We start from the raw sequence: 27,199 nt of genomic DNA on the forward strand, positions 1-27,199 counted from the left end.
AAATTCGTGTAATTAGTCGAGTAATTAGCATATTAATATAATTATAATCAGTATTAAATATGTAATTAAGCGCTTAATTTTACGAAATGCAGTATTTTGACTCGATATCCTTAATCACCATATATAATACGACATATTCCGAAATTTTCATTAAAATCTGAAGTTGAAAATCTGAGCAAAATGTTAGCCTTGGATTTTTCTTGATTTTTTTGGTAAACAAATTTTTCTGGAAATTTGAGCATAGATGCTTTTACCTTTGCTGAATAGGAATCTGTGGTCAAAACCTTAAAATTCGTGTAATTAGTGGAGTAATTAGTATATTAGTATAATTATAATTAATATTAAGTATGTTATTAAGCGCTTAATTTTGCGAAATGCTGTCTTTTGACTCGATATTTCTAATCACCATATAGAATTCGACATATTCCCATATTTTCATTAAATTCTGAAGAAGTTGAAAACTGTATAACTTTGTATTTTTCTTGATTTTTTTGAGAAAATAGATTTATATGAAAATGTCAGCATAGATGCTTTTACGTCTGCTGAATAAGAATCTGTGGTCAAAACCTTAAAATTCGTGTAATTAGTCGAGTAATTAGCATATTGATATAATTATAATTAATATTAAGTATGTAATTACGCGCTTAATTTTACGAAATGCAGTCTTTTGACTTGATATCCTTAATCACCATATAGAATTCGATATATTCCCATATTTTCATTAAAATCTGAAGAAGTTGAAAATTTGAACAAAATATTTTTCTTGATTTTTTTTGAAAACAGATTTTTCTGAAAATTTCAGGGATAGATGCTTTTCCGTCTGCTGAATAAGAATCCGGTCAAAATATTTAAAATTCGTTTAATTAGTGGAGTAATTAGCATATTAATATAATTATAATTAATATTAAACATGTAATTAAGCGCTTAATTTTACGAAATGCAGTATTTTGATTCGATATCCTTAATCACCATATAGAATACGACATATTCCGAGATTTTCATTAAAATCTGAAGAATTTGAAAATCTGTGCAAAATGTTAGCCTTGGATTTTTCTTGATTTTTTTGTAAACATAGATTTTTCTGAAAATTTGAGCATAGATGCTTTTACCTTAGCTGAATAAGAATCTGTGGTCAAAACCTTAAAATTCGTGTAATTAGTGGATGAATTAGTATATTAGTATAATTATAATTAATATTAAGTATGTAATTATGTAATTAAGTTTGCGGCAGGGGTGTGTGATGTCTCCATGGTTGTTTAATTTGTTTATGGATGGGGTTGTTAGGGAGGTAAATGCAAGAGTTTTGGAAAGAGGGGCAAGTATGAAGTCTGTTGGGGATGAGAGAGCTTGGGAAGTGAGTCAGTTGTTGTTCGCTGATGATACAGCGCTGGTGGCTGATTCATGTGAGAAACTGCAGAAGCTGGTGACTGAGTTTGGTAAAGTGTGTGAAGAAGAAAGTTAAGAGTAAATGTGAATAAGAGCAAGGTTATTAGGTACAGTAGGGTTGAGGGTCAAGTCAATTGGGAGGTGAGTTTGAATGGAGAAAAACTGGAGGAAGTGAAGTGTTTTAGATATCTGGGAGTGGATCTGGCAGCGGATGGAACCATGGAAGCGGAAGTGGATCATAGGGTGGGGGAGGGGGCGAAAATTCTGGGAGCCTTGAAGAATGTGTGGAAGTCGAGAACATTATCTCGGAAAGCAAAAATGGGTATGTTTGAAGGAATAGTGGTTCCAACAATGTTGTATGGTTGCGAGGCATGGGCTATGGATAGAGTTGTGCGCAGGAGGATGGATGTGCTGGAAATGAGATGTTTGAGGACAATGTGTGGTGTGAGGTGGTTTGATCGAGTGAGTAACGTAAGGGTAAGAGAGATGTGTGGAAATAAAAAGAGCGTGGTTGAGAGAGCAGAAGAGGGTGTTTTGAAGTGGTTTGGGCACATGGAGAGAATGAGTGAGGAAAGATTGACCAAGAGGATATATGTGTCGGAGGTGGAGGGAACAAGGAGAAGAGGGAGACCAAATTGGAGGTGGAAAGATGGAGTGAAAAAGATTTTGTGTGATCGGGGCCTGAACATGCAGGAGGGTGAAAGGAGGGCAAGGAATAGAGTGAATTGGAGCGATGTGGTATACCGGGGTTGACGTGCTGTCAGTGGACTGAATCAAGGCATGTGAAGCGTCTGGGGTAAACCATGGAAAGCTGTGTAGGTATGTTTATTTGCGTGTGTGGACGTATGTATATACATGTGTATGGGGGGGGTTGGGCCATTTCTTTCATCTGTTTCCTTGCGCTACCTCGCAAACGCGGGAGACAGCGACAAAGTATAATAAAAAAAAAAATATAATAATTCTGATTAATATTAATTATGTGATTAAGCGCTTAATTTTGTGAAATACAGTCTTTTGACTCGATATCCTTAATCACCATATAGAATTCGACATATTCCCAGATTTTCATTAAAATCTGAAGAAGTTGAAAATCTGAGAAAATATTAGCTTTGGATTTTTCTTGATTTTTTTGTAAACAGATTTTTCTGAAAATTTGAGCATAGATGCTTTTACCTTTGCTGAATAAGAATCTGTGGTCAAAACCTTAAAATTTGTGTAGAGTAGTAATTATATTAGTATAATTATAATTAATATTAAGTATGTAATTACGCGCTTAATTTTGCGAAATGCAGTCTTTTGACTCGGTATCTCTAATCACCATATAGAATTCGACATATTACCATATTTTCATTAAATTCTGAAGTTGAAAAATATATATATATCCTTGGATTTTTTCTTGATTTTTTTGGAAGAATAGATTTTTATGAAAATTTCAGCATAGATGCTTTTATGTCTGCTGAATAAGAATCTGTGGGCAAAACCTTAAAATTCGTGTAATTAGTTGAGTAATTAGCTTATTGATTTAATTATAATTAATGTTAAGTATGTAATTACGCGTTTAATTTTACAAAATGCAGTCTTTTGACTCGATATCCTTAATCACCATATAGAATTCGACATATTCCCATATTTTCATTAAATTCTGAAGTTGAAAATTTGAACAAAATATTATCCCAGGCTATAGCCTTGGATTTTTCTTGATTTTTTTGAAAACATAGATTTTTCTGAAAATTTCAGGAAAGATGCTTTTCCGTCTGCTGAATAAGAATCTGTGGTCAAAACCTTAAAATTCGTGTAATTAGTGGAGTAAGTAGCATATTAATATAAGTATGATTAATATTGAATATGTAATTAAGCGTTTAATTTTACGAAATGCAGTATTTTGACTCGATATCCTTAATCACCATATAGAATACGACAGCGCTGGTGGCTGATTCATGTGAGAAACTGCAGAAGCTGGTGACTGAGTTTGGTAAAGTGTGTGAAAGAAGAAAGTTAAGAGTAAATGTGAATAAGAGCAAGGTTATTAGGTACAGTAGGGTTGAGGGTCAAGTCAATTGGGAGGTGAGTTTGAATGGAGAAAAACTGGAGGAAGTGAAGTGTTTTAGATATCTGGGAGTGGATCTGGCAGCGGATGGAAACATGGAAGTGGAAGTGGATCATAGGGTGGGGGAGGGGGCGAAAATTCTGGGAGCCTTGAAGAATGTGTGGAAGTCGAGAACATTATCTCGGAAAGCAAAAATGGGTATGTTTGAAGGAATAGTGGTTCCAACAATGTTGTATGGTTGCGAGGCGTGGACTATGGATAGAGTTGTGTGCAGGAGGATGGATGTGCTGGAAGTGAGATGTTTGAGGACAATGTGTGGTGTGAGGTGGTTTGATCGAGTAAGTAACGTAAGGGTAAGAGAGATGTGTGGAAATAAAAAGAGCGTGGTTGAGAGAGCAGAAGAGGGTGTTTTGAAATGGTTTGGGCACATGGAGAGAATGAGTGAGGAAAGATTGACCAAGAGGATATATGTGTCGGAGGTGGAGGGAACGAGGAGAAGAGGGAGACCAAATTGGAGGTGGAAAGATGGAGTGAAAAAGATTTTGTGTGATCGGGGCCTGAACATGCAGGAGGGTGAAAGGAGGGCAAGGAATAGAGTGAATTGGAGCGATGTGGTATACCGGGGTTGACGTGCTGTCAGTGGATTGAATCAAGGCATGTGAAGCGTCTGGGGTAAACCATGGAAAGCTGTGTAGGTATGTATATTTGCGTGTGTGGACGTATGTATATACATGTGTATGGGGCTGGGTTGGGCCATTTCTTTCGTCTGTTTCCTTGCGCTACCTCGCAAACGCGGGAGACAGCGACAAAGCAAAAAAAAAAAAAAAAAAAAAATCAGGTTATAAAGGGACCTGGACAGATTCAGAAGTTGATCTGATAATTAGTTGATATGTTTTATGCCAAGTAAATGCAAAGTACGGTAATGGGGATAGGACATATTGAAAGAAGGCCTCAGCATTGTGGAAGATGTGCCACAGGTGTGTGAAGGAGACCCAGAGGTTGACCTTGTGCCTACCCTCTTATGGGAGGTAAACTGTGTTTCTGGCAAATACATAAATCTTATATCTTTGGTAACCTGTTCACGTCTTTTAGACCAAAACTGGTTTGTGCTTCTCAAGTTTAGTCATTGTCCCTAAAGAATTACAAAGATTTTATTGAGAGTCTAAAGAAAGGTTACAAAGTTATTACCTGAGTTAAGGGAGAGGAGCTGCAGTGAGAGGTGGAGGGCTACAAATTTGCCCACCATAAAGGAGAGAAGAAATAGGGATAAAACGAATACAGCATTCTTCAAGTTTCTAAATGAGTTTGACAGTGTTGACAGTGAACAGCTTTCCATGAGGTGAAGTGACAGGATAACCAGTGGCTGTGGTAAGAAGCTAGGCAAGAAAATGTCAGAAATGATGGGAGTACTTTTTTAGTGTAAGGATGGTGGATAGATAGGATAAGCTAAGTTATGAAAACAAATGCCTACAAATGTTTGAATAGCTACATGATTGTAAAAAAAATGTCCAAGAGATGGGGCCCCATGAGTTTAGAGCTCTTTTCCATTAGTTATAAATGGTTGATTACAGTGGGCAGGCTTTGTTATCCATGAACTTTTTTTTTTATATTTTGGGAAGTATTAGAGATCATTGACATTTGCCTCTGTAGGATTTAGGGATGACATTATCATCACAGTATTTGTGTCTTAGTTTAACGATAGTGAGTCAGGTTGCTCATGGTTACTCTAGTTTTGTAAACATTTATGCCTGTTATGTTTATATGAGAATATTTGTGAGGAATTATGGATAATGGTAATTGATTAAAACTATTTCAGGTAAGATCAGATGGCAATCATTGTATTAGAAGTGATGATTATGTAAGAGCATGATAACACTGATGTACACAGTGGTACAGGATGATGAAGCTTATGATTGGGTAGTAGTAAAGGGTATATTTCTCACTGCCAATCCTGAATAAGATTTGTATTCTTGAGATTGTTGAATAGATTGATACAAGAATAGGCATAAAAAAACATGCCAAAATGTCCGTAATGAAAGCATTTAAATCTTATGTTTGAATACTTAGCTACAAGAGTAAGTAGGTAGTAATTGGTAGGGAGCCATCAACCAGTGAGGTTTATTACTGGTACTACTCACCTTGGTATTGGGACGGTTTGTGTTGGCTGCGTAGTGAGCCAGCACATCAGGGGTTGTCATGTTGCACTCTGTACTCTGTCCTTTGTCCCAGTTGGCTGTCTTTTCTTTCTGCCTTACCTACTCATGGACTGCTGGCATTCTGTCCAAAAACACAATTTCTTCTTGTCTTACATAGCATCTGATAACCCTTAATTTGCACAGCTCATTCTTCATAACTCTAGATTTTCCTCTGGTGAGTGCTGTGTGCTAATCCTGCCTTTTGGCAAAATATTGGGAGCAATAAATAGAAGTAATAGGTAGGAACATTAGACAGGAACATTAGGTAGAAGTAGTCAGCCTGTTAAGGTTAAGACATGAAAGGCTAAGAGATGGCACTGGAGGTCACTAGTTATGAAGACTCTTTTGGTGTAACCACCTCCTTGAGGGAGTTCCCAAAGGAAATGGGCATCGGAGATATAGAAGGCTGCAAGAGTATTTTGCATTTTAGTGAATAGTGAGATCAGTCCTTAGTATTTGATTATTCATGAATTGTATGTAATCCATGTATCAATAGTGAATGAGAAATATTTACTTATATTCACAGTCATGGATGTGAGCTTAGAGAACATGTGTTGAACCTAATTTTTGCTGAAATAAGTTTTTACTTTGCAATGTGGAAAGCAACTGGGCAGGATTCACTCAAAATTTTTAATCCATACAGAACAGCACTAACATATTTTCTTATTTTGCAGGTACAGGAACAGATGTGAATGGTTCAATCACACGCAGTATTCCAGCTCATGGCCTTAATGGGGGGGTCTTTCCCCATTGTGCTGAATCTGCTCTTTTCAGCAACAAACTCATTCCTGGATCAGCAAATGACCAAGTGAATACAGCTGACACATTATCTAACACCAGTTCTTCAAATAGCTTTCCTGTAAATGGTTCTTGCACTTCTTCCAATGGCTATTATGGATTCCAGCCCACAAGTTCCCATACTAATGGGCACATTAATGGCCAAACAAATGCTCTGACAGTTGATCCTAATATTGAGGAAGCAGATGAATGTGACATGGAAACAGACATAGCTCCTGTTAATGATGGTCATAATGAATTATCCAATGGTCATGTAAATGGCTCAGAATCTGATTCAGTTAATCTCCCTGCAAATGGTTTCCAGTCCGATCCACCCAGTGGTCATACAGATAAGATCACACTTGGATTTACAAATGGACATGTAATTGGAACAGTTCTTGGATTTGCAAATGGCCATACCATTAAGAACCAGCCAAAGATTGCAGATAGTCAGAACAATGGAATGATTCCAAGTAGTATGAGTGGAATTAACTCAAATGACACAAGTAAACATATATTTACAAATCAGAGTAATGTGGGAGAGGACATTACCCTTAACCCTGGAGTTTCCCAAAATCACATTCCAGTTGCAGGTTGCAAGAGATCAAGAGAGGAAGGATTTATTCCTGAGATGAAAAGGATGAGAACAGAAGGTAAGATTTCATCTGTTTTGTCTGTTGCAAGGTCTCTTACTCATGAAGACCTCTTTTGGGCAAGTATGAATTGGCCAATAAGTTAAAAGATAGTTTTAGCATGAATGTTAATTGCATTGGTTATGGGAAAGTTTGCCACAACAGCTTTCCTTGCCACAATTTATCAGTTTTATTACTTTCCCCTTCCTTCACAGTTTCTCTGGAGATATTGCACCATGAAATAAGCTTGCATTTGTCAAAACCACTACCAGATTAACTTGTTAGTATAGATAGCAAATCTTTGGGACCCCTGCTTAGGGGTCCTTGCACATATGTGAAAAAGAATTATTATTTCAATATGATTGTTAAAAGAAAAACTACAAGTTCCCAAAGAGAATGCAGTATCAAAAGCTGATGGGTTAATTAGTTTTAACCAAATGTTTTTCAGCTTTTCTCTCAAGAGAAAGATTATTACTAATGCTTATCTTGTAGACCTTTTATTGATGCAAGAGATACATTTAGATACAGCTTAGATAAATTTTTCTCATTTTCTACTAAAGTTTAAGGAATGTGAATAGAACTGTATCATGATTAAAGTGTTGAATATTTAAATGATGGTAAAGAACATGTTTTCTGACATAAGAGTCCTGTCTTGTAAGAATGCTATGGGCCCCAAGATGCTTAATCTGGTACTGGTCAGCATGATACTTAAATTATATGAATTTTATATGCAATTTCTGAATTATGATGCAGGATAGATATTATGAATGACCACACAGCAGTGGGTATTTAACCTCTATAAACATACACATGAACATTTGAACATTATCTTGTGGAGGCTAAGGTGAAGATTAGTATGGGTTTTCAGAAAAGAGGAGTGAATGTTGGGGTGAAGAAGGTGGTGAGAGTAAGTGAGCTTGGGAAGGAGACCTGTGTGGGGAAGTACCAGGAGAGACTGTGTACAGAATGGAAAAAGGTGAGAACAATGGAAGTAAGGGGAGTGGGGGAGGAATGGGATGTATTTAGGGAATCAGTGATGGATTGCGCAAAAGATGCTTGTGGCATGAGAAGAGTGGGAGGTGGGCTGTTTAGAAAGGGTAGTGAGTGGTGGGATGAAGAAGTAAGAGTATTAGTGAAAGAGAAGAGAGAGGCATTTGGACGATTTTTGCAGGGAAAAAATGCAATTGAGTGGGAGAAGTATAAAAGAAAGAGACAGGAGGTCAAGAGAAAGGTGCAAGAGGTGAAAAAAAGGGCAAATGAGAGTTGGGGTGAGAGACTATCAGTAAATTTTAGGGAGAATAAAAAGATGTTCTGGAAGGGGGTAAATAGGGTGCGTAAGACAAGGGAGCAAATGGGAACTTCAGTGAAGGGCGCAAATGGGGAGGTGATAACAAGTAGCGGTGATGTGAGAAGGAGATGGAATGAGTATTTTGAAGGTTTGTTGAATGTGTCTGATGACAGAGTGGCAGATATAGGGTGTTTTGGTCGAGGTGGTGTGCAAAGTGAGAGGGTTAGGGAAAATGATTTGGTAAACAGAGAAGAGGTAGTAAAAGCTTTGCGGAAGATGAAAGCCGGCAAGGCAGCAGGTTTGGATGGTATTGCAGTGGAATTTATTAAAAAAGGGGGTGACTGTATTGTTGACTGGTTGGTAAGGTTATTTAATGTATGTATGACTCATGGTGAGGTGCCTGAGGATTGGCGGAATGCGTGCATAGTGCCATTGTACAAAGGCAAAGGGGATAAGAGTGAGTGCTCAAATTACAGAGGTATAAGTTTGTTGAGTATTCCTGGTAAATTATATGGGAGGGTATTGATCGAGAGGGTGAAGGCATGTACAGAGCATCAGATTGGGGAAGAGCAGTGCGGTTTCAGAAGTGGTAGAGGATGTGTGGATCAGGTGTTTGCTTTGAAGAATGTATGTGAGAAATACTTAGAAAAGCAAATGGATTTGTATGTAGCATTTATGGATCTGGAGAAGGCATATGATAGAGTTGATAGAGATGCTCTGTGGAAGGTATTAAGAATATATGGTGTGGGAGGCAAGTTGTTAGAAGCAGTGAAAAGTTTTTATCGAGGATGTAAGGCATGTGTACGTGTAGGAAGAGAGGAAAGTGATTGGTTCTCAGTGAATGTAGGTTTGCGGCAGGGGTGTGTGATGTCTCCATGGTTGTTTAATTTGTTTATGGATGGGGTTGTAAGGGAGGTAAATGCAAGAGTCCTGGAAAGAGGGGCAAGTATGAAGTCTGTTGGGGATGAGAGAGCTTGGGAAGTGAGTCAGTTGTTGTTCGCTGATGATACAGCGCTGGTGGCTGATTCATGTGAGAAACTGCAGAAGCTGGTGACTGAGTTTGGTAAAGTGTGTGAAAGAAGAAAGTTGAGAGTAAATGTGAATAAGAGCAAGGTTATTAGGTACAGTAGGGGTGAGGGTCAAGTCAATTGGGAGGTGAGTTTGAATGGAGAAAAACTGGAGGAAGTGAAGTGTTTTAGATATCTGGGAGTGGATCTGCCAGCGGATGGAACCATGGAAGCGGAAGTGGATCATAGGGTGGGGGAGGGGGCGAAAATTTTGGGAGCCTTGAAAAATGTGTGGAAGTCGAGAACATTATCTCGGAAAGCGAAAATGGGTATGTTTGAGGGAATAGTGGTTCCAACAATGTTGTATGGTTGCGAGGCGTGGGCTATGGATAGAGATGTGCGCAGGAGGATGGATGTGCTGGAAATGAGATGTTTGAGGACAATGTGTGGTGTGAGGTGGTTTGATCGAGTAAGTAACGTAAGGGTAAGAGAGATGTGTGGAAATAAAAAGAGCGTGGTTGAGAGAGCAGAAGAGGGTGTTTTGAAATGGTTTGGGCACATGGAGAGAATGAGTGAGGAGAGATTGACCAAGAGGATATATGTGTCGGAGGTGGAGGGAACGAGGAGAAGAGGGAGACCAAATTGGAGGTGGAAAGATGGAGTGAAAAAGATTTTGTGTGATCGGGGCCTGAACATGCAGGAGGGTGAAAGGAGGGCAAGGAATAGAGTGAATTGGAGTCATGTGGTATACAGGGGTTGACGTGCTGTCAGTGGATTGAATCAAGGCATGTGAAGCGTCTGGGGTAAACCATGGAAAGCTGTGTAGGTATGTATATTTGCGTGTGTGGACGTGTGTATGTGCATGTGTATGGGGGGGGGGGTTGGGCCATTTCTTTCGTCTGTTTCCTTGCGCTACCTCGCAAACGCGGGAGACAGCGACAAAGTATAAAAAAAAAAAAAAAAAAAAAAAAAAAATGAACATTTGATATTTTTCCTAATTTTGTATGTCTGATATTGGAATATATTGGATATAGATGCTTTGTGGAAGGTCCTAAGAATGTATGGTGTGGGAGGTAAGCTGCTAGAAGCAGAGGTTTTTATCAAGGGTATAAGGCATGTGTACGAGTAGGAAGAGAGGAAAGTGGTTAGTTCCCAGTGAAGGTCGGTCTGCAGCAGGGGTGTGTGATGTCCCCATGGTTGTTTAATATTTTTATGGATGGGGTGGTTAGGGAGGTAAATGCAAAAGTTTTGGAGAGAGGGATGAGTATGTAGTCTGTTTGGGATGAGAGAGCCTGGGAAGTGAGTCATTTGTTGTTCACCAGTGATACAACACTAGTGTCTGATTTAACAGAAACTGCAGAGGTTGGTGACTAAGTTTGGAAGAGTGTGTGAAAGGAGAGACTTGAGAGTAAATGTGAATAAGAGCAGGGTTGTTGGGTTCAGCAGGGTTGAGGGACAGGTTAGTTAGGATGTGCATTTGAATGGAGAAAAATTAGAGGAAGTGAAGTGTTTTAGATATCTGGGAGTGGACTTGGCAGCGAATGGAACCATGGGTGTGGAAGTGAGTCATCGGGTGGGGGAGGGGGTAAAGGTTCTGAGAACAATAAAGAATGTATGGAAGGAGAGAACATTATCTCGTAGAGCAAAATGGGTATGTTTGAAGGAATAGTAGTTCCAACAATGTTAAATGGTTGCAGGGCATGAGCTATGGATGGGGTTGTGCAGAGGAAGGTGGATGTGTTGGAGATGAAATGTTTGAGGACAATGTGTGGTGTGAGGTGGTTTGATTAAGTAAGGAAAGGGTAAAGGAGATATGTGGTAGTAGAGAGAGTGTGGAACAAGTGTGTCAGTGGAGGTTGACAAGGAGGATGTGTGTGTCAGAGGTGGAGGGAACAAGTAGAAGCAGGAAACCAAATCAGAGGTGGAGGGGTGAAGTGAAGGAGATTTTGAGCAATCAGGTTCCGAACATATAGGAGGTTGAGAGGCTTTCAAGGAATGGAGTGAATTGGAACGATGTTGTATACTGGGGTCGACGTGCTGTCAGTGGACTGAACCAGGGCATGTAAAAATTATGGGATAAACCATGGAAAGGTATGTGGGGCCTGGATGTGGATAGGGAGCTGTGGCTTTGATGCATTACACATGACAGCTAGAGACTGAGTGTGAGTGGATGTGGCCTTTTTTTTTTCTCTGTTTTTTTTCTGGTGCTACCTCACTGACACTGGGTGGCAATGCTGTTTCCTGTGGGGTGGGGTGGCAACAGGAATGGATGAAGGCAAGCAAGTATGAATATTTACATGTTTGTATATGTTATTTATTTTTTTATTTATTTATTTATTTTGCTTTGTCGCTGTCTCCCGCATTAGCGAGGTAGCGCAAGGAAACTGACGAAAGAATGGCCCAACCCACACACATACACATGTATATACATACACGTCCACACACGCAAATATACATACCTATACATTCCAATGTATACATATATATATACACACACAGACATATACATATATATACATGTACATAATTCATACTGTCTGCCTTTATTTATTCCCATCGCCACCTCACCACACATGGACTAACAAACCCCCCCCCCCCCCCCCCCCCTCATGTGTGTAAGGTAGCGCTAGGAAAAGACAACAAAGGCCCCATTCGTTCACATTCAGTCTCTAGCTGTCATGTAATAATGCACCGAAACCACAGCTCCCTTTCCACATCCAGGCCCCACAACTTTCCATGGTTTACCCCAGACACTTCACATGCCCTGGTTCAATCCATTGGCAGCATGTCGACCCTGGTATACCACATCGTTCCAATTCACTCTATTCGTTGCACGCCTTTCACCCTCCTGCATGTTCAGGCCCTGATCCCTCAAAATCTTTTTCACTCCATCTTTCCACCTTCCCACTTCTTGTTCCCTCTACCTCTGACACATATATCCTCTTGGTCAATCTTTCCTCACTCATTCTCTCAATGTGACCAAACCATTTCAAAACACCCTCTTCTGCTCTCTCAACCACACTCTTTTTATTTCCACACATCTCTCTTACCCTTACATTACTTACTCGATCAAACCACCTCACACCACATGTTGTCCTCAAACATCTCATTTCCAGCACATCCACCCTCCTGCACTCAACTCTGTCCATAGCCCACGCCTCGCAACCATACATCATTGTTGGAACCACTATTCCTTCAAACATACCCATTTTTGCTTTCTGAGATAACGTTCTCGACTTCCAAACATTCTTCAAGGCTCCCAGAATTTTTGCCCCTCCCCCACCCTATGATTCACTTCCGCTTCCATGGTTCCATCCGGTGCTAAATCCACTCCCAGATATCTAAAACACTTTACTTCCTCCAGTTTTTCTCCATTCAAACTTGCCTCCCAATTGACTTGCGCCTCAACCCTACTGTACCTAATAACCTTGGTCTTATTCACATTTACTCTCGATTTTCTTCTTTCACACTTAGAAAAGCAAATGGATTTGTATGTAGCATTTACGGATCTGGAGAAGGCATATGATAGAGTTGATAGAGATGCTCTGTGGAAGGTATTAAGAGTATATGGTGTGGGAGGCAAGTTGTTAGAAGCAGTGAAAAGTTTTTATCGAGGAAGTAAGGCATGTGTACGTGTAGGAAGAGAGGAAAGTGATTGGTTCTCAGTGAATGTAGGTTTGCTGCAGGGGTGTGTGATGTCTCCATGGTTGTTTAATTTGTTTATGGATGGGGTTGTTAGGGAGGTGAATGCATGTTTATGGATGGGGTTGTTAGGGAGGTGAATGCATGTTTATGGATGGGGTTGTTAGGGAGGTGAATGCAAGAGTTTTGGAAAGAGGTGCAAGTATGCAATCTATTGTGGATGAGAGAGCTTGGGAAGTGAGTCAGTTGTTGTTCGCTGATGATACAGCGCTGGTGGCTGATTCATATGAGAAACTTCAGAAGCTGGTGACTGAGTTTGGTAAAGTGTGTGAAAGAAGAAAGTTGAGAGTAAATGTGAATAAGAGTAAGGTTATTAGGTACAGTAGGGTTGAGGGTCAAGTCAGTTGGGAGGTGAGTTTGAATGGAGAAAAACTGGAGGAAGTGAAGTGTTTTAGAAATCTGGGAGTGGATTTGGCAGCGGATGGAACCATGGAAGCGGAAGTGAATCATAGGGTGGGGGAGGGGGCGAAAATCCCGGGAGCCTTTGAAGAATGTGTGGAAGTCGAGAACATTATCTCGGAAAGCAAAAATGGGTATGTTTGAAGGAATAGTGGTTCCAACAATGTTGTATGGTTGCGAGGCGTGGGCTATGGATAGAGTTGTGTGCAGGAGGGTGCATGTGCTGGAAATGAGATGTTTGAGGACAATATGTGGTGTGAGGTGGTTTGATCGAGTAAGTGACAATAGGGTAAGAGAGTGTGGTTGAGAGAGCAGCAGAGGGTGTTTTGAAATGGTTTGGGCACATGGAGAGAATGAGTGAGGAAAGATTAACCAAGAGGATATATGTGTCAGAGGTGGAGGGAACGAGGAGAAGTGGGAGACCAAATTGGAGGTGGAAAGATGGAGTGAAAAAGATTTTGAGTGATCGGGGCCTGAACATGCAGGAGGGTAAAAGGCATGCAAGGAATAGAGTGAATTGGAACGATGTAGTATACTGGGGTCGATGTGCTGTCAAGGGATTGAACCAGGGCATGTGAAGCGTCTGGGGTAAACCATGGAAAGTTGTGTGGGGCCTGGATGTGGAAAGGGAGCTGTGGTTTCGGTGCATTATTACATGACAGCTAGAGTCTAAGTGTGAACGAATGTGGCCTTTGTTGTCGTTTCCTAGCGCTACCTCGCACACATGAGGGGGGAGGGGGTTGTTATTCCATGTGTGGTGGGGTGGCGATGGGAATGAATAAAGGCAGACAGTATGAATTATGTACATGTGTATATATATGTATATGTCTGTGTGTGTATATATATGTATACATTGGAATGTATAGGTATGTATATTTGCGTGTGTGGACGTGTATGTATATACATGTGTATGTGGTGGGTTGGGCCATTCTTTCGTCTGTTTCCTTGCGCTACCTCACTAACGCGGGAGACAGCGACAAAGCAAAATAAATAAATAAATAATGATTATCTCTTATTACTGTTAACTAAAATTAATCTAAGTAGAAAGATGCTTGAATTCATATAATTAAGAATCAGATTTACCTTACACATACCCCCTTCTCTTTCTGTTCATCTCTGCCACCCACTTAAACTGAAACTGTGAAGTTGCTCTCTCAAGAACTTTTTTTTTTTTTACATTACAGTTTTAGAGTGCTGGGTTTGTAGGAATATTGTATAGGCTGTTTAAAGTTAAAGAAGCACAGGAGAAAGAACAATATTTGTGAGGAAATATAGATGTGAAAACATTTCCAAAAAAAAAAAAAAGGAAAAGTAGAGAAAAGTGAGTTCCCTAGGACTATAACTCTGATGCCTGTTGCCTTCAAGAACTCCCTCAAGAGGGTGCCATAGTAAAAGAGTCTCCATAACTGGTAAACTCCTGTGATGCTTCATGTAAAGAAGTTCTGAAGTTTATAAAATATATAAGCAACAACATTATGAATACTTATTCAAAATATTAGAGTATTTAGAAAACAAGAATAATATTAAAACAAAGATTTCTCATGAAGCCAAAGATGTAAATAGAGAAATACGAGTACTTAATAGGATAAGCTCTACTGCCATTGTGACAATATAAGTAAAAATGGCTGACATCCTCATTGGCCAAAGGTTAAATACTCTAGTGTTCAAATCTTAAAAGGACCTAGTTCAGTGTTAGTACTGAATGGGAAGTTTCTTTCTTTTAAACTATCCGCCATTTCCCGCATTAGCAAGGTAGCGTTAAGAACAGAGGACTGGGCCTTTGTGGAATATCCTCACCTGGCCCCCCTCTGTTCCTTCTTTTGGAAAATTAAAAAAAAAAAAAAAAAAAAAAAAATAGGGGATAGGGGATAGGGGATGAAGAATACTTCCCACGTATTCCCTGCGTGTCGTAGAAGGCGACTAAAAGGGGAGGGAGCAGGAGGCTGGAAATCCTCCCCTCTCGTTTTTTTTTTCTTTTTTTTAATTTTCCAAAAGAAGGAACTGAATGGGAAGTAGAATAGAAATAATATAATTCATGTAGGTTAATTGGTCTTAATCTTGAAAACTTGCTTTCAGTATATTCTATTCACTGGCTTAGGTACATTCTCGACATTTCTGGAACGTTTCCAGTATGAGGTGTTCTTAAAGTCCGGTATGTCATGACATATCTTCAAAGTAGTGCACTACAAGAGCACAGTCATATGGATGAATTAATGAAATATATTTGATTTAGAAGCCATTACCCATCCTGTGAAAGGCTTGATCCCCAGGGGTTAATTATACCCAAGTTAGATACCACTGATAGAGGGGTACAGACCAGTAGATTTCTGTCCAGAGGGAATCTTTGAAATATCTTGTAGCATTGTTTTTTTATGGAAATTCAATGGGACATTGTCCTCCAGTACACAGAATCTTGACAGATGCTGGCATACTACTTAACTTTTTATCAAGATCATCTTGTATCCCTATGTTATTGGTAGAGAAGGTGAAGACAGATTCTGAGGCATAAGGTCCCTTGACCCAATTAGTGCACCAATGATGCACTAGAGGAATCAGGTCTAAGGATGCCTACCCATTAGGTGTCCTTGCAGGTTGACATGGGATTGTTTCTTAAGAGAATCTCAGCAAGGACTTGATTTCCTTGATGTTGGTGGTTTGCTGATCTTCACATAGCACTGTCTCTGATAGGGGAAATGAAGACAGATTCTGAATCATTAAGGTCACATGCCTCAGTTGATGTTCTGATGATGCATAAGAGAAATCAGGTCTACCCAGAAGCCAGGTCCTCTTGTAACACTGTGTCAGTGATAGGGGTAGTAAAGGCAGACCCTGTGACCAAAGAATCTTATGTTCCTTGTATTGTATCACTGATTCATTAAAGGGAACCATGCTGATGTCTGTCTACTCAAGGAGAATCTATGATTCCTCACATGACTGGCCCTTATGGAACCTTTCATTTTACCTGTTCATGGGAATACCTTGGAAAGTCAGGTAACACATGATCTGATTGTCTATAATGGTCGCTATCAGCATCATAGATTCCTAATCTGTTTACAGTAGATGAAAACAGGAGAGTAAAGCTGAATGCTCCGTATGACAGATCCTTTTTTTTATTAAATATCCATAGATTTCCAAGTACAGCATATTCTCAAGATTGAAACCTTTATTTCAGCTCTGGGTTGGAAGCCAAAAGAACAGAGATTATTCTTGCTTCAGCACTAATTTAAGGCTGGCTATAACTGTATCAAAATGATTGAGGGTGCTCAGTCTAATGTGCTTCCTATGTTAGTCAAATTTGTATTACCCCTTTGACTGCAAAATTAAGGTTTAACTATGTGTTGACAAAACTTGTTCACATTTTATTAGGATTGCAGTTACCCTTGCCAAATGAAAGATAAACATATCAGAAGTAGATTTAGCCATGTAAAACCCAATCCAAGATACTACACTGCTAATGTTAGAGATGATAAAGGAATGTTTCTACCACATAAGTTTCATGACTTATCTCTTCTGTATTATATATTAAAAGAAGGAATGTGGATTAGATTTGATTTCATTATGTTGACAAAATCAGTATATGATTTATACATATACTTTATCAATAACAAAAATTATATGAAATGGATAAGTTTCAGGCCACATTTGTTCACACTCAGTCTCTAGCTGCTATGTGTACTGTCATGTGTAATGCACCAAAACCACATCCCTATCCACATCCACATCCAGGCCCCACAGACCTTTCCATGTTTTACCCCAGACATTTCACATGTCCTGGTTCAGTCCATTGGCAGCACATTGACCCCAGTATTCCACAGTTCCAATCCCCTCTATTCCTTGCACGCCTCTCACCCTCCTGTATGTTCGGGTCCTGATCGCTCAAAATCTTTTTCACTCCTTCCTTCCACCTCCAATTTGGTCTCCAACTTCTTGTTCCCTTCATCTCCTACACATATATCCTCTCTGTCAACCTTTCCTAACTCATTCTCTCCATATGTCCAAACCATTTCAACACATCCTCTTCTGCTTTCTCAACCACACTCTTTTTATTTCCACATATCTCTCTTACCCTTTCATCTCTTACTCAATCAAACCACCTGACACCACATATTGTCCTCAAACATCTCATTTCCAGCACATCAACCCTCCTCTGTACAACCCTATCTATAGTCCATGCCTCACAACCATATAAAATTGTTGGAACTATTATTTTTTCAGACATACCCATTTTTGCTCCAAGATAGTGTTTTCTTCTTTCCAAACATTCTTCATCACTCCCAGAACCTTTGCTCCCTCCTTTACCCTGTGACTCACCTCCACTTCCGCTTTCAGATATCTAAAACACTTCACTCCCTCCAATTTTTCTCAATTCAAACTTACATCCCAACTAACTTGTCCCTCATCCCTGCTAAAACTGATAACCTTGCGCTTATTCACATTTACTCTCAACTTTCTCCTTTCACAAACTTTTCCAAACTGTCACCAACTTGTGCAGTTTCTCATTCAAATCAGCCTCCAGTGCTGTATCATTGGTGAACTGCAACTGACTCACTTCCCAGTCCCACTCATCCCCAACAGACTGCATAGTCGCTCCTCTCTCCAAAATTTTTGCATTTACCTCTTCAACCACCCTATCCTTAAACAAATTAAACAACGATGGGGACATCGCACACTCCTGCTGCAGGACCGACCTTCGCTGGGAACCTATTGCTCTCCTCTCTTCCTGCTGGTACACATGCCTTACACCCTTGATAAAAACTTCTCACTGCTTCTAGCAGCATATCTCCCACACCATATACTCTTAAGACCTTCCGCAAAGCATGTCTATCAACCCTTTCATATGCCTTTGCCAGATCCAAAAATGCTACATGCGAATCCATCTGTTTTTCTAAGTAATTCTCACACACATTCTTCAGAGCAAACACCTGATCCACACATCCTCTACCACTTTGGAAACCACACTGCTCCTCCCAGTCTGATGCTCTGCACATGCCTTCACCCTCTCAATCAATACCATCCCATGCAATTTTCCACTCAGGTACCCATTTTATCGACTAATCCCTAGGGATGGATGAACAGCTGGGTTGACTGTGGACCAACTGCTGCAACCAGGATTTGGACCTATGCACTCAATCCTGGTCAGCCCGTGAATTTGTCATGTGGCCATTATCTCTTGAACTTTGTCTGCTGTACAAATTTTCAAACTTTTGTGTGGTGTCAGCTTTCACAGTTTATTCAAGTTTATTTAATTTGCTTACTACTCTGATAGTACAAAAGCACTTCTTTACACCTTTCCAACAAGTTTTTTGCTTAGTTTCTTAGTACACTATATCCATTGAGTGCTCTGTGTTTGCATCTCACAAAGAACTTTTCATTTTCATGGTTGTCAAACTGGTGTAGAAATATGAGGTTGCAATCGAATCTTCCCATACTCTTTGTTTTTCCATTGAGAGCAAATTTGTGGCCTCTAATTTCTCCCTTTAACTCAGCATTGTCATTTCAGGTATCAATTGTGTTTCTCTTCTCTGGAGCTTCTCTTTTAGTCCCTTGTGCTTATATGATTAAGTGCAGTGACCAAACTTGAGAAGCATATTCCACTTTTGGGCTAATATTTATTAAGAATTGCTTGTTGAGTATTTCCATATCCATGCACATAAATGCAATTTTTGTGTTTGCTGATAGATAGTGTCTCATTCATAGTTCACCTTAGGTGGCATTCTGGCAAAAAGCGTAGGTACAATGTTGACCCAAAATCCTTGTCACACATAGATTTATGTAGCTTGTATCATGCTAGATTTTCATTTCCATTTTTTTTTCCACTATGTCCAATCTTGCTTACTTTGCATTTATTCAGGTAGAGTTTCATGTAACATGCATCAAACTTTGGAGTTTGTCTTATTCCTTCTTTAAGCTGATACAATGCCTGTCAATCTGATGTTTGTCATTAGTGACCCCAACTCCTTTTTGAGCTGGTTTCCCTAATATGCATCCTTTGTTCCTTTCCACTGTGATATTCTATCATCTATCATCATTAAAGGAATCTCCATCTTATTCAGGTCAGAAAATCCAGCATCTTCATCAACTTCCTTCATGGTATGGTGTCAAACTCTTAATGGCCTGGGAACACATAGTTCATCCATCCTTGCTATCTGAATTGCAGCTTACTTACTCATACAAGTCTGCGATGTTTTACTTGATTTTCTTTCCCCAGAATCCATGTTGAGATTATTTTTCCTAGTACTTACAAACAACAGTTATCAGTGAGACTGGTCTGCAGTTCATTGCAATTTCCAAATCTCCACTCATAAAAACAGGCACAACATGTGCCTTTCTTCATTCCCTTGGTAGTAAACCTTCTTCCATTAGTTTTCTAAAAAATATCTCAAGTGGCCTGTGTAGTGTTTAGGTACACTTCCTTAAAACGTAAGGAGTGATTTCGTCATGAACCAAGTACCTCATATGGATCATATGCCTTTAGAAGTCTGCGTGTTATTTTTATCAGCTTCATTACTTTAAAAGTCTGCTACTCCATCCTTTCTCATTGATATTGGGACCATAGATTTATCATATACTTCCTTGCACATCTTTTTCTCATCCTCTGTAGCATCTCTGTCAGATTCCTATCACTTGATGAGCTACTCTTTAACAGACAGTTTAATTCCTGATAAATTTATAGAAGGGTTTTGGATTTTCCCTTCTTGTCCTCATTATTCTTTTCAAACTTTGTGCTTTGCCATCATCATCATGCTATACCCATCCTTTCTCATTGATATTGGGACCATAGTGAGCTTCACTGTGAACACACTTAGATTTATCATATACTTCCTTGCACATCTTTTTCTCATCCTCTGTAGCATCTCTGTCAGATTCCTATCACTTGATGAGCTACTCTTTAACAGACAGTTTAATTCCTGATAAATTTATAGAAGGGTTTTGGATTTTCCCTTCTTGTCCTCATTATTCTTTTCAAACTTTGTGCTTTGCCATCATCATCATGCTATACCCATTCCTTACTTTCTTATACCTTTTGTAAGTTAGTTGGCTGTTGTGTTGTCCATATCTCCTTATTCTCATTTGCTTTTTCAATTTTTTTATTGAATCATATCTAGACTTTAAGATTCTTTTACTAATTGTGCTGTCTCATGTTCATAAGGCTTTTCCTGTAGAAGAGAAAATGGTTTTTATCTCTTTCCCCTTTTATTTTTTTAATTCCCAGCTAAGCACATTCACAAGTAAGTAATTTGCAGAAATGAGTAACAAAGATATTCTGCATCGTTGCTATAATATTGAATTACAATAAGATTTTAGGTCTGTATGAAAAGTAGCTGGTTTTAACTAACCCAGGCTCTGGACTTGAAAGGAATTTTTTACTCACCTCTGGAAAGAGCATTAAACAGAATACATTCATAGTTATTAAAACACCATTTAATCCAGAAAAAGTAGGATGTATCCTCAAGATTTTGACATACTTATCCACTGTAATACATATTAAGCCAGTTAATGTTCATTCATAAAGACCTATCTGTCATACAACAACCAAGCTTAAGACATAAGGTGTGATGGTGCTGGTAGCAGCTCCTTCAAGCAGCCCACTTCACTCACTTGTTCACTTTTCTGTAGTTTGAACCTGTTGAGTGTTGCACATGTTTTCATCATTCTACTACTGACATATTTCTTGCATGTCGTAGAAAGAGACTAAAAGGGGCTGGAATGGTGGGGGGGGGGGGGTGATTGTAAGTCCTTACTAGTATTATTTTTCAAAATAAGGAACAGAGGAAAGAACTAAAGGAATGTCATTTTTTCCTCAAATGATTTCATCTCTTATGGGCACTACCTCCCTTGCTCACAGGCATGAAAGAAAAGAAAGATATATATATATATATTTATTTATTTATTTATTTATTCATTTTGCTTTGCTGCTGTCTCCTGCGTTGGCGAGGTAGCGCAAGGAAACAGACGAAAGAATGGCCCAACCCACCCACATACACATGTATATACATACACGTCCACACACGCAAATATACGTACCTATACATCTAAATGTATACTTATATATACACACACAGACATATACATATATACGCATGTACATAATTCATACTGTCTGCCTTTATTCATTCCCATCGCCACCTCGCCACACATGGAATAACAACCCCCTCCCCCCTCATGTGTGCGAGGTGGCGCTAGGAAAAGACAATAAAGGCCACATTCGTTCACACTTAGTCTCTAGCTGTCATGCAATAATGCACCGAAACCACAGCTCCCTTTCCACATCCAGGCCCCACAGAACTTTCCATGTTTTACCCCAGACGCTTCACATGCCCTGGCTCAATCCATTGACAGCACATCAACCCCGGTATACCACATCGTTCCAATTCACTCTATTCCTTGCACGCCTTTCACCCTTCTGCATGTTCAGGCCCCGATCACTCAAAATCTTTTTCACTCCATCTTTCCACCTCCAATTTGGTCTCCCACTTCTCGTTCCCTCCACCTCTGACACATATATCCTCTTGGTCAATCTTTCCTCACTCATTCTCTCCATGTGACCAAACTATTTCAAAACACCCTCTTCTGCTCTCAACCACACTCTTTTTATTACCATACATCTCTCTTACCCTATTATAAGTTACTCGATCAAACCACCTCACACCACGTATTGTCCTCAAACATCTCATTTCCAGCACATCCACCCTCCTGAGCACAACTCTATCCATAGCCCACGCCTCACAACCCTACAACATTGTTGGAACCACTATTCCTTCATATATGGCAATTTTTGCTTTCAGAGATAATGTTCTCGACTTCCACACACCTTTCAAGGCTCCCAGAATTTTTGCCCCCTCCCCCACTCCCCCCCTTCCGCTTCCAGATCCAATCCCAGATATCTAAAACACTTCACTTCCTCCAGTTTTTCTCCATTCAAACTTACCTCCCAGTTGACTTGACCCTCAACCCTACTGTACCTAATAACCTTGCTCTTATTTACATTTACTCTCGACTTTCCTCTTTTACACACCTTACCAAACTCAGTCACCAGCTTCTGCAGTTTCTCACGTGAATCAGCCACCAGCGCTGTATCATCAGCGAACAACAACTGACTCACTTCCCAAGCTCTCTCATCCACAACAGACTGCATACTTGCCCCTCTTTCCAAAACTCTTGCATTCACCTCCCTAACAACCCCATCAATAAACTAATTAAACACCCATGGAGATATCACACACCCCTGCCGCAAAGAATACTTCCCACGCATTCCTCACGTGTTGTAGAAGGCGACTAAAGGGGACAGGAGTGGGGGGGATAGAAACCCTCCCCTCCTTGTATTTTAACTTTCTAAAAGGGGAAACAGAAGAAGGAGTCACGCGGGGAGTGCTCATCCTCCTCGAAGGCTCAGATTGGGGTGTCTAAATGTGTTGGATCTAACCAAGATGAGGGAATAATTGGTATATATGGGGTGTTCAGTGTTGTAAATGGAAATGGTGAAGAGCTTGTAGATTTATGTTCTGAAAAAGGACTGGTGATTGGGAATACCTGGTTTAAAAAGAGAGATATACATAAGTATATGTATGTAAGTAGGAGAGATGGCCAGAGAGCGTTATTGGATTACGTGTTAATTGATAGGCGCGTGAAAGAGAGATTTTTGGATGTTGATGTGCTGAGAGGTGCAACTGGTGGGATGTCTGATCATTATCTTGTGGTGGCGAAGGTGAAGATTTGTAGGGGTTTTCATAAAAGAAGAGAGAATGTTGGGTTGAAGAGAGTGGTGAGAGTAAGTGAGCTTGGGAAGGAGACATGTGTGAGGAAGTACCAGGAGAGACTGAGTACAGAATGGAAAAAGGTGAGAACAAAGGAGGTAAGGGGAGTGGGGAAGGAATGGGATGTATTTAGGGAAGCAGTGATGGCTTGCGCAAAAGATGCTTGTGGCATGAGAAGCGTTGGAGGTGGGCAGATTAGAAAGGGTAGTGAGTGGTGGGATGAAGAAGTAAGATTATTAGTGAACGAGAAGAGAGAGGCATTTGGACAATTTTTGCAGGGAAAAAATGCAAATGAGTGGGAGATGTATAAAAGAAAGAGGCAGGAGGTCAAGAGAAAGATGCAAGAGGTGAAAAAGAGGGCAAATGAGAGTTGGGGTGAGAGAGTATCATTAGATTTTAGGGAGAATAAAAAGATGTTTTGGAAGGATGGGGTTGTTAGGGATGTGAATGCAAGAGTTTTGAAGAGTTTGGAAAGAGGGGCAAGTATGAAGTCTGTTGGGGATGAGAGAGCTTGGGAAGTGAGTCAGTTGTTGTTCGCTGATGATACAGCGCTGGTGGCTGATTCATGTGAGAAACTGCAGAAGCTGGTGACTGAGTTTGGTAAAGTGTGTGAAAGAAGAAAGTTAAGAGGAAATGGGAATAAGAGCAAGGTTATTAGGTACAGTAGGGTTGAGGGTCAAGTCAATTGGGAGGTAAGTTTGAATGGAGAAAAACTGGAGGAAGTAAAGTGTTTTAGATATCTGGGAGTGGATCTGGCAGCGGATGGAACCATGGAAGCGGAAGTGGATCATAGGGTGGGGGAGGGGGTGAAAATCCTGGGAGCCTTGAAGAATGTGTGGAAGTCGAGAACATTATCTCGGAAAGCAAAAATGGGTATGTTTGAAGGAATAGTGGTTCCAACAATGTTGTATGGTTGCGAGGCGTGGGCTATGGATAGAGTTGTGCGCAGGAGGATGGATGTGCTGGAAATGAGATGTTTGAGGACAATGTGTGGTGTGAGGTGGTTTGATCGAGTAAGTAATGTAAGGGTAAGAGAGACGTGTGGAAGTAAAAAGAGGGTGGTTGAGAGAGCAGAAGAGGGTGTTTTGAAATGGTTTGGGCACATGGAGAGAATGGGTGAGGAAAGATTGACCAAGAGGATATATGTGTCGGAGGTGGAGGGAACGAGGAGAAGTGGGAGACCAAATTGGAGGTGGAAAGATGGAGTGAAAATGATTTTGTGTGATCGGGGCCTGAACATGCAGGAGGGTGAAAGGAGGGCAAGGAATAGAGTGAATTGGATCGATGTGGTATACCGGGGTTGACGGGCAGTCAGTGGATTGAATCAGGGCATGTGAAGCATCTGGGGTAAACCATGGAAAGTTATGTGGGGCCTGGATGTGGAAAGGAAGCTGTGATTTCGGGCATTATTGCATGACAGCTAGAGACTGAGTGTGAACGAATGGGGCCTATGTTGTCTTTTCCTAGTGCTACCTTGCACACATGAGGGGGGAGGGGGATGGTATTCCATGTGTGGCGAGGTGGCGATGGGAATGAATAAAGGCAGACAGTGTGAATTGTGTGCATGGGTATATATGTATGTGTCTGTGTGTGTATATATATGTGTACATTGAGATGTATAGGTATGTATATTTGCGTGTGTGGATGTGTATGTGTGTACATTGTGTATGGGGGTGGGTTGGGCCATTTCTTTCGTCTGTTTCCTTGCGCTACCTCGCAAACACGGGAGATAGCGACAAAGCAAAATAAATAAATAACATAGATATTTTTTTTTTATACTATTCGCCATTTCCCGATAGCGAGGTAGCGTTAAGAACAGAGGACTGGGCCTTTGAGGGAATATCCTCACCTGGCCCCCTTCTCTGTTCCTTCTTTTGGGGAAAAAAAAACCGAGAGGGGAGGATTTCCAGCCCCCTGCTCCCTTCCCTTTTAGTCGCCTTCTACGACACACAGGGAATACGTGGGAAGTATTCTTTCTCCCCTATCCCCAGGAATAATATAAATATATATATATATATATATATATATATATATATATATATATATATATTTTTTTTTTTTCGCTGTCTCCCGCGTTTGCGAGGTAGCGCAAGGAAACAGACGAAAGAAATGGCCCAACCCACCCCCATACACATGTATATACATACGTCCACACACGCAAATATACATACCTACACAGCTTTCCATGGTTTACCCCATTACCCCAGACGCTTCACATGCCTTGATTCAATCCACTGACAGCACGTCAACCCCGGTATACCACATCGCTCCAATTCACTCTATTCCTTGCCCTCCTTTCACCCTCCTGCATGTTCAGGCCCCGATCACACAAAATCTTTTTCACTCCATCTTTCCACCTCCAATTTGGTCTCCCTCTTCTCCTCGTTCCCTCCACCTCCGACACATATATTCTCTTGGTCCATCTTTCCTCACTCATTCTCTCCATGTGCCCGAACCATTTCAAAACACCCTCTTCTGCTCTCTCAACCACGCTCTTTTTATTTCCACACATCTCTCTTACCCTTACGTTACTTACTCGATCAAACCACCTCACACCACACATTGTCCTCAAACATCTCATTTCCAGCACATCCATCCTCCTGCGCACAACTCTATCCATAGCCCACGCCTCGCAACCATACAACATTGTTGGAACCACTATTCCTTCAAACATACCCATTTTTGCTTTCCGAGATAATGTTCTCGACTTCCACACATTCTTCAAGGCTCCCAGAATTTTCGCCCCCTCCCCCACCCTATGATCCACTTCCGCTTCCATGGTTCCATCCGCTGCCAGATCCACTCCCAGATATCTAAAACACTTCACTTCCTCCAGTTTTTCTCCATTCAAACTCACCTCCTATATATATATATATATATATATATATATATATATATTATCTCGGAAAGCAAAAATGGGTATGTTTGAAGGAATAGTGGTTCCAACAATGCTGTATGGTTGCGAGGCGTGGGCTATGGATAGAGTTGTGCGCAGGAGGATGGATGTGCTGGAAATGAGATGTTTGAGGACAATGTGTGGTGTGAGGTGGTTTGATCGAGTAAGTAACGTAAGGGTAAGAGAGATGTGTGGAAATAAAAAGAGCGTGGTTGAGAGAGCAGAAGAGGGTGTTTTGAAATGGTTTGGGCACATGGAGAGAATGAGTGAGGAAAGATTGACCAAGAGGATATATGTGTCAGAGGTGGAGGGAACGAGGAGAAGAGGGAGACCAAATTGGAGGTGGAAAGATGGAGTGAAAAAGATTTTGTGTGATCGGGGCCTGAACATGCAGGAGGGTGAAAGGAGGGCAAGGAATAGAGTGAATTGGAGCGATGTGGTATACAGGGGTTGACGTGTTGTCAGTGGATTGAATCAAGGCATGTGAAGCGTCTGGGGTAAACCATGGAAAGCTGTGTAGGTATGTATATTTGCGTGTGTGGACGTGTGTATGTACATGTGTATGGGGGGGGCCATTTCTTTCGTCTGTTTCCTTGCGCTACCTCGCAAACGCGGGAGACAGCGACAAAGTATAAAAAAAAAAAAAAAAAAAAAAAAAAAATATATATATATATATATATATATATATATATATATATATATATATATATATATATATATATCTTATTTTTACTATACTTTGTCGCTGTCTCCTGCGTTAGCAAGGTAGCGCAAGGAAACAAACGAAAGAGTGGCCCAACCCACCCACATACACATGTATATACATACACGTCCACACACGCACATATACATACCTATACATCTCGGTGTATACATATATATACACACACGGAAATATACATATATATACCCATGTACATAATTCATACTGTCTGCCCTTATTCATTCCCGTTGCCACCCCGCCACACAGGAAGTGACAACCCCCTCCCCCTGTATGCGCGCAAGGTAGCACTAGGAAAAGACAACAAAGGCCACATTTGTTCACACTTTAGTCTCTAGCTGTCGTGTATAATGCACCGAAATCACAGCTCCCTTTCCACATCCGGGTCCCACAA

The 27,199-nt window shown here is 40.4% G+C and overlaps 1 protein-coding gene across 11 annotated transcripts in view; it reads left to right on the forward strand.

Annotated features, from left to right (window-relative positions):
* LOC139745674 (uncharacterized) overlaps positions 1-27,199 on the forward strand; it is a 365,941-nt gene that overhangs the window by 226,035 nt on the left and 112,707 nt on the right. For all 11 annotated transcript variants that reach the window (XR_011711915.1, XM_071656117.1, XM_071656139.1 and 8 more), the window contains exon 5: positions 6,303-7,058. Coding sequence is in view for 10 of the 11 variants with exons in the window: in XM_071656117.1 (XP_071512218.1) it covers positions 6,303-7,058 (756 nt within the window). In the remaining variant the exon portion in view is untranslated. The remainder of the gene's footprint in view (positions 1-6,302; positions 7,059-27,199) is intronic.

The sequence above is a fragment of the Panulirus ornatus genome, chromosome 4, assembly GCF_036320965.1.
Source record: "Panulirus ornatus isolate Po-2019 chromosome 4, ASM3632096v1, whole genome shotgun sequence".
NCBI lineage: Eukaryota > Metazoa > Arthropoda > Malacostraca > Decapoda > Palinuridae > Panulirus > Panulirus ornatus.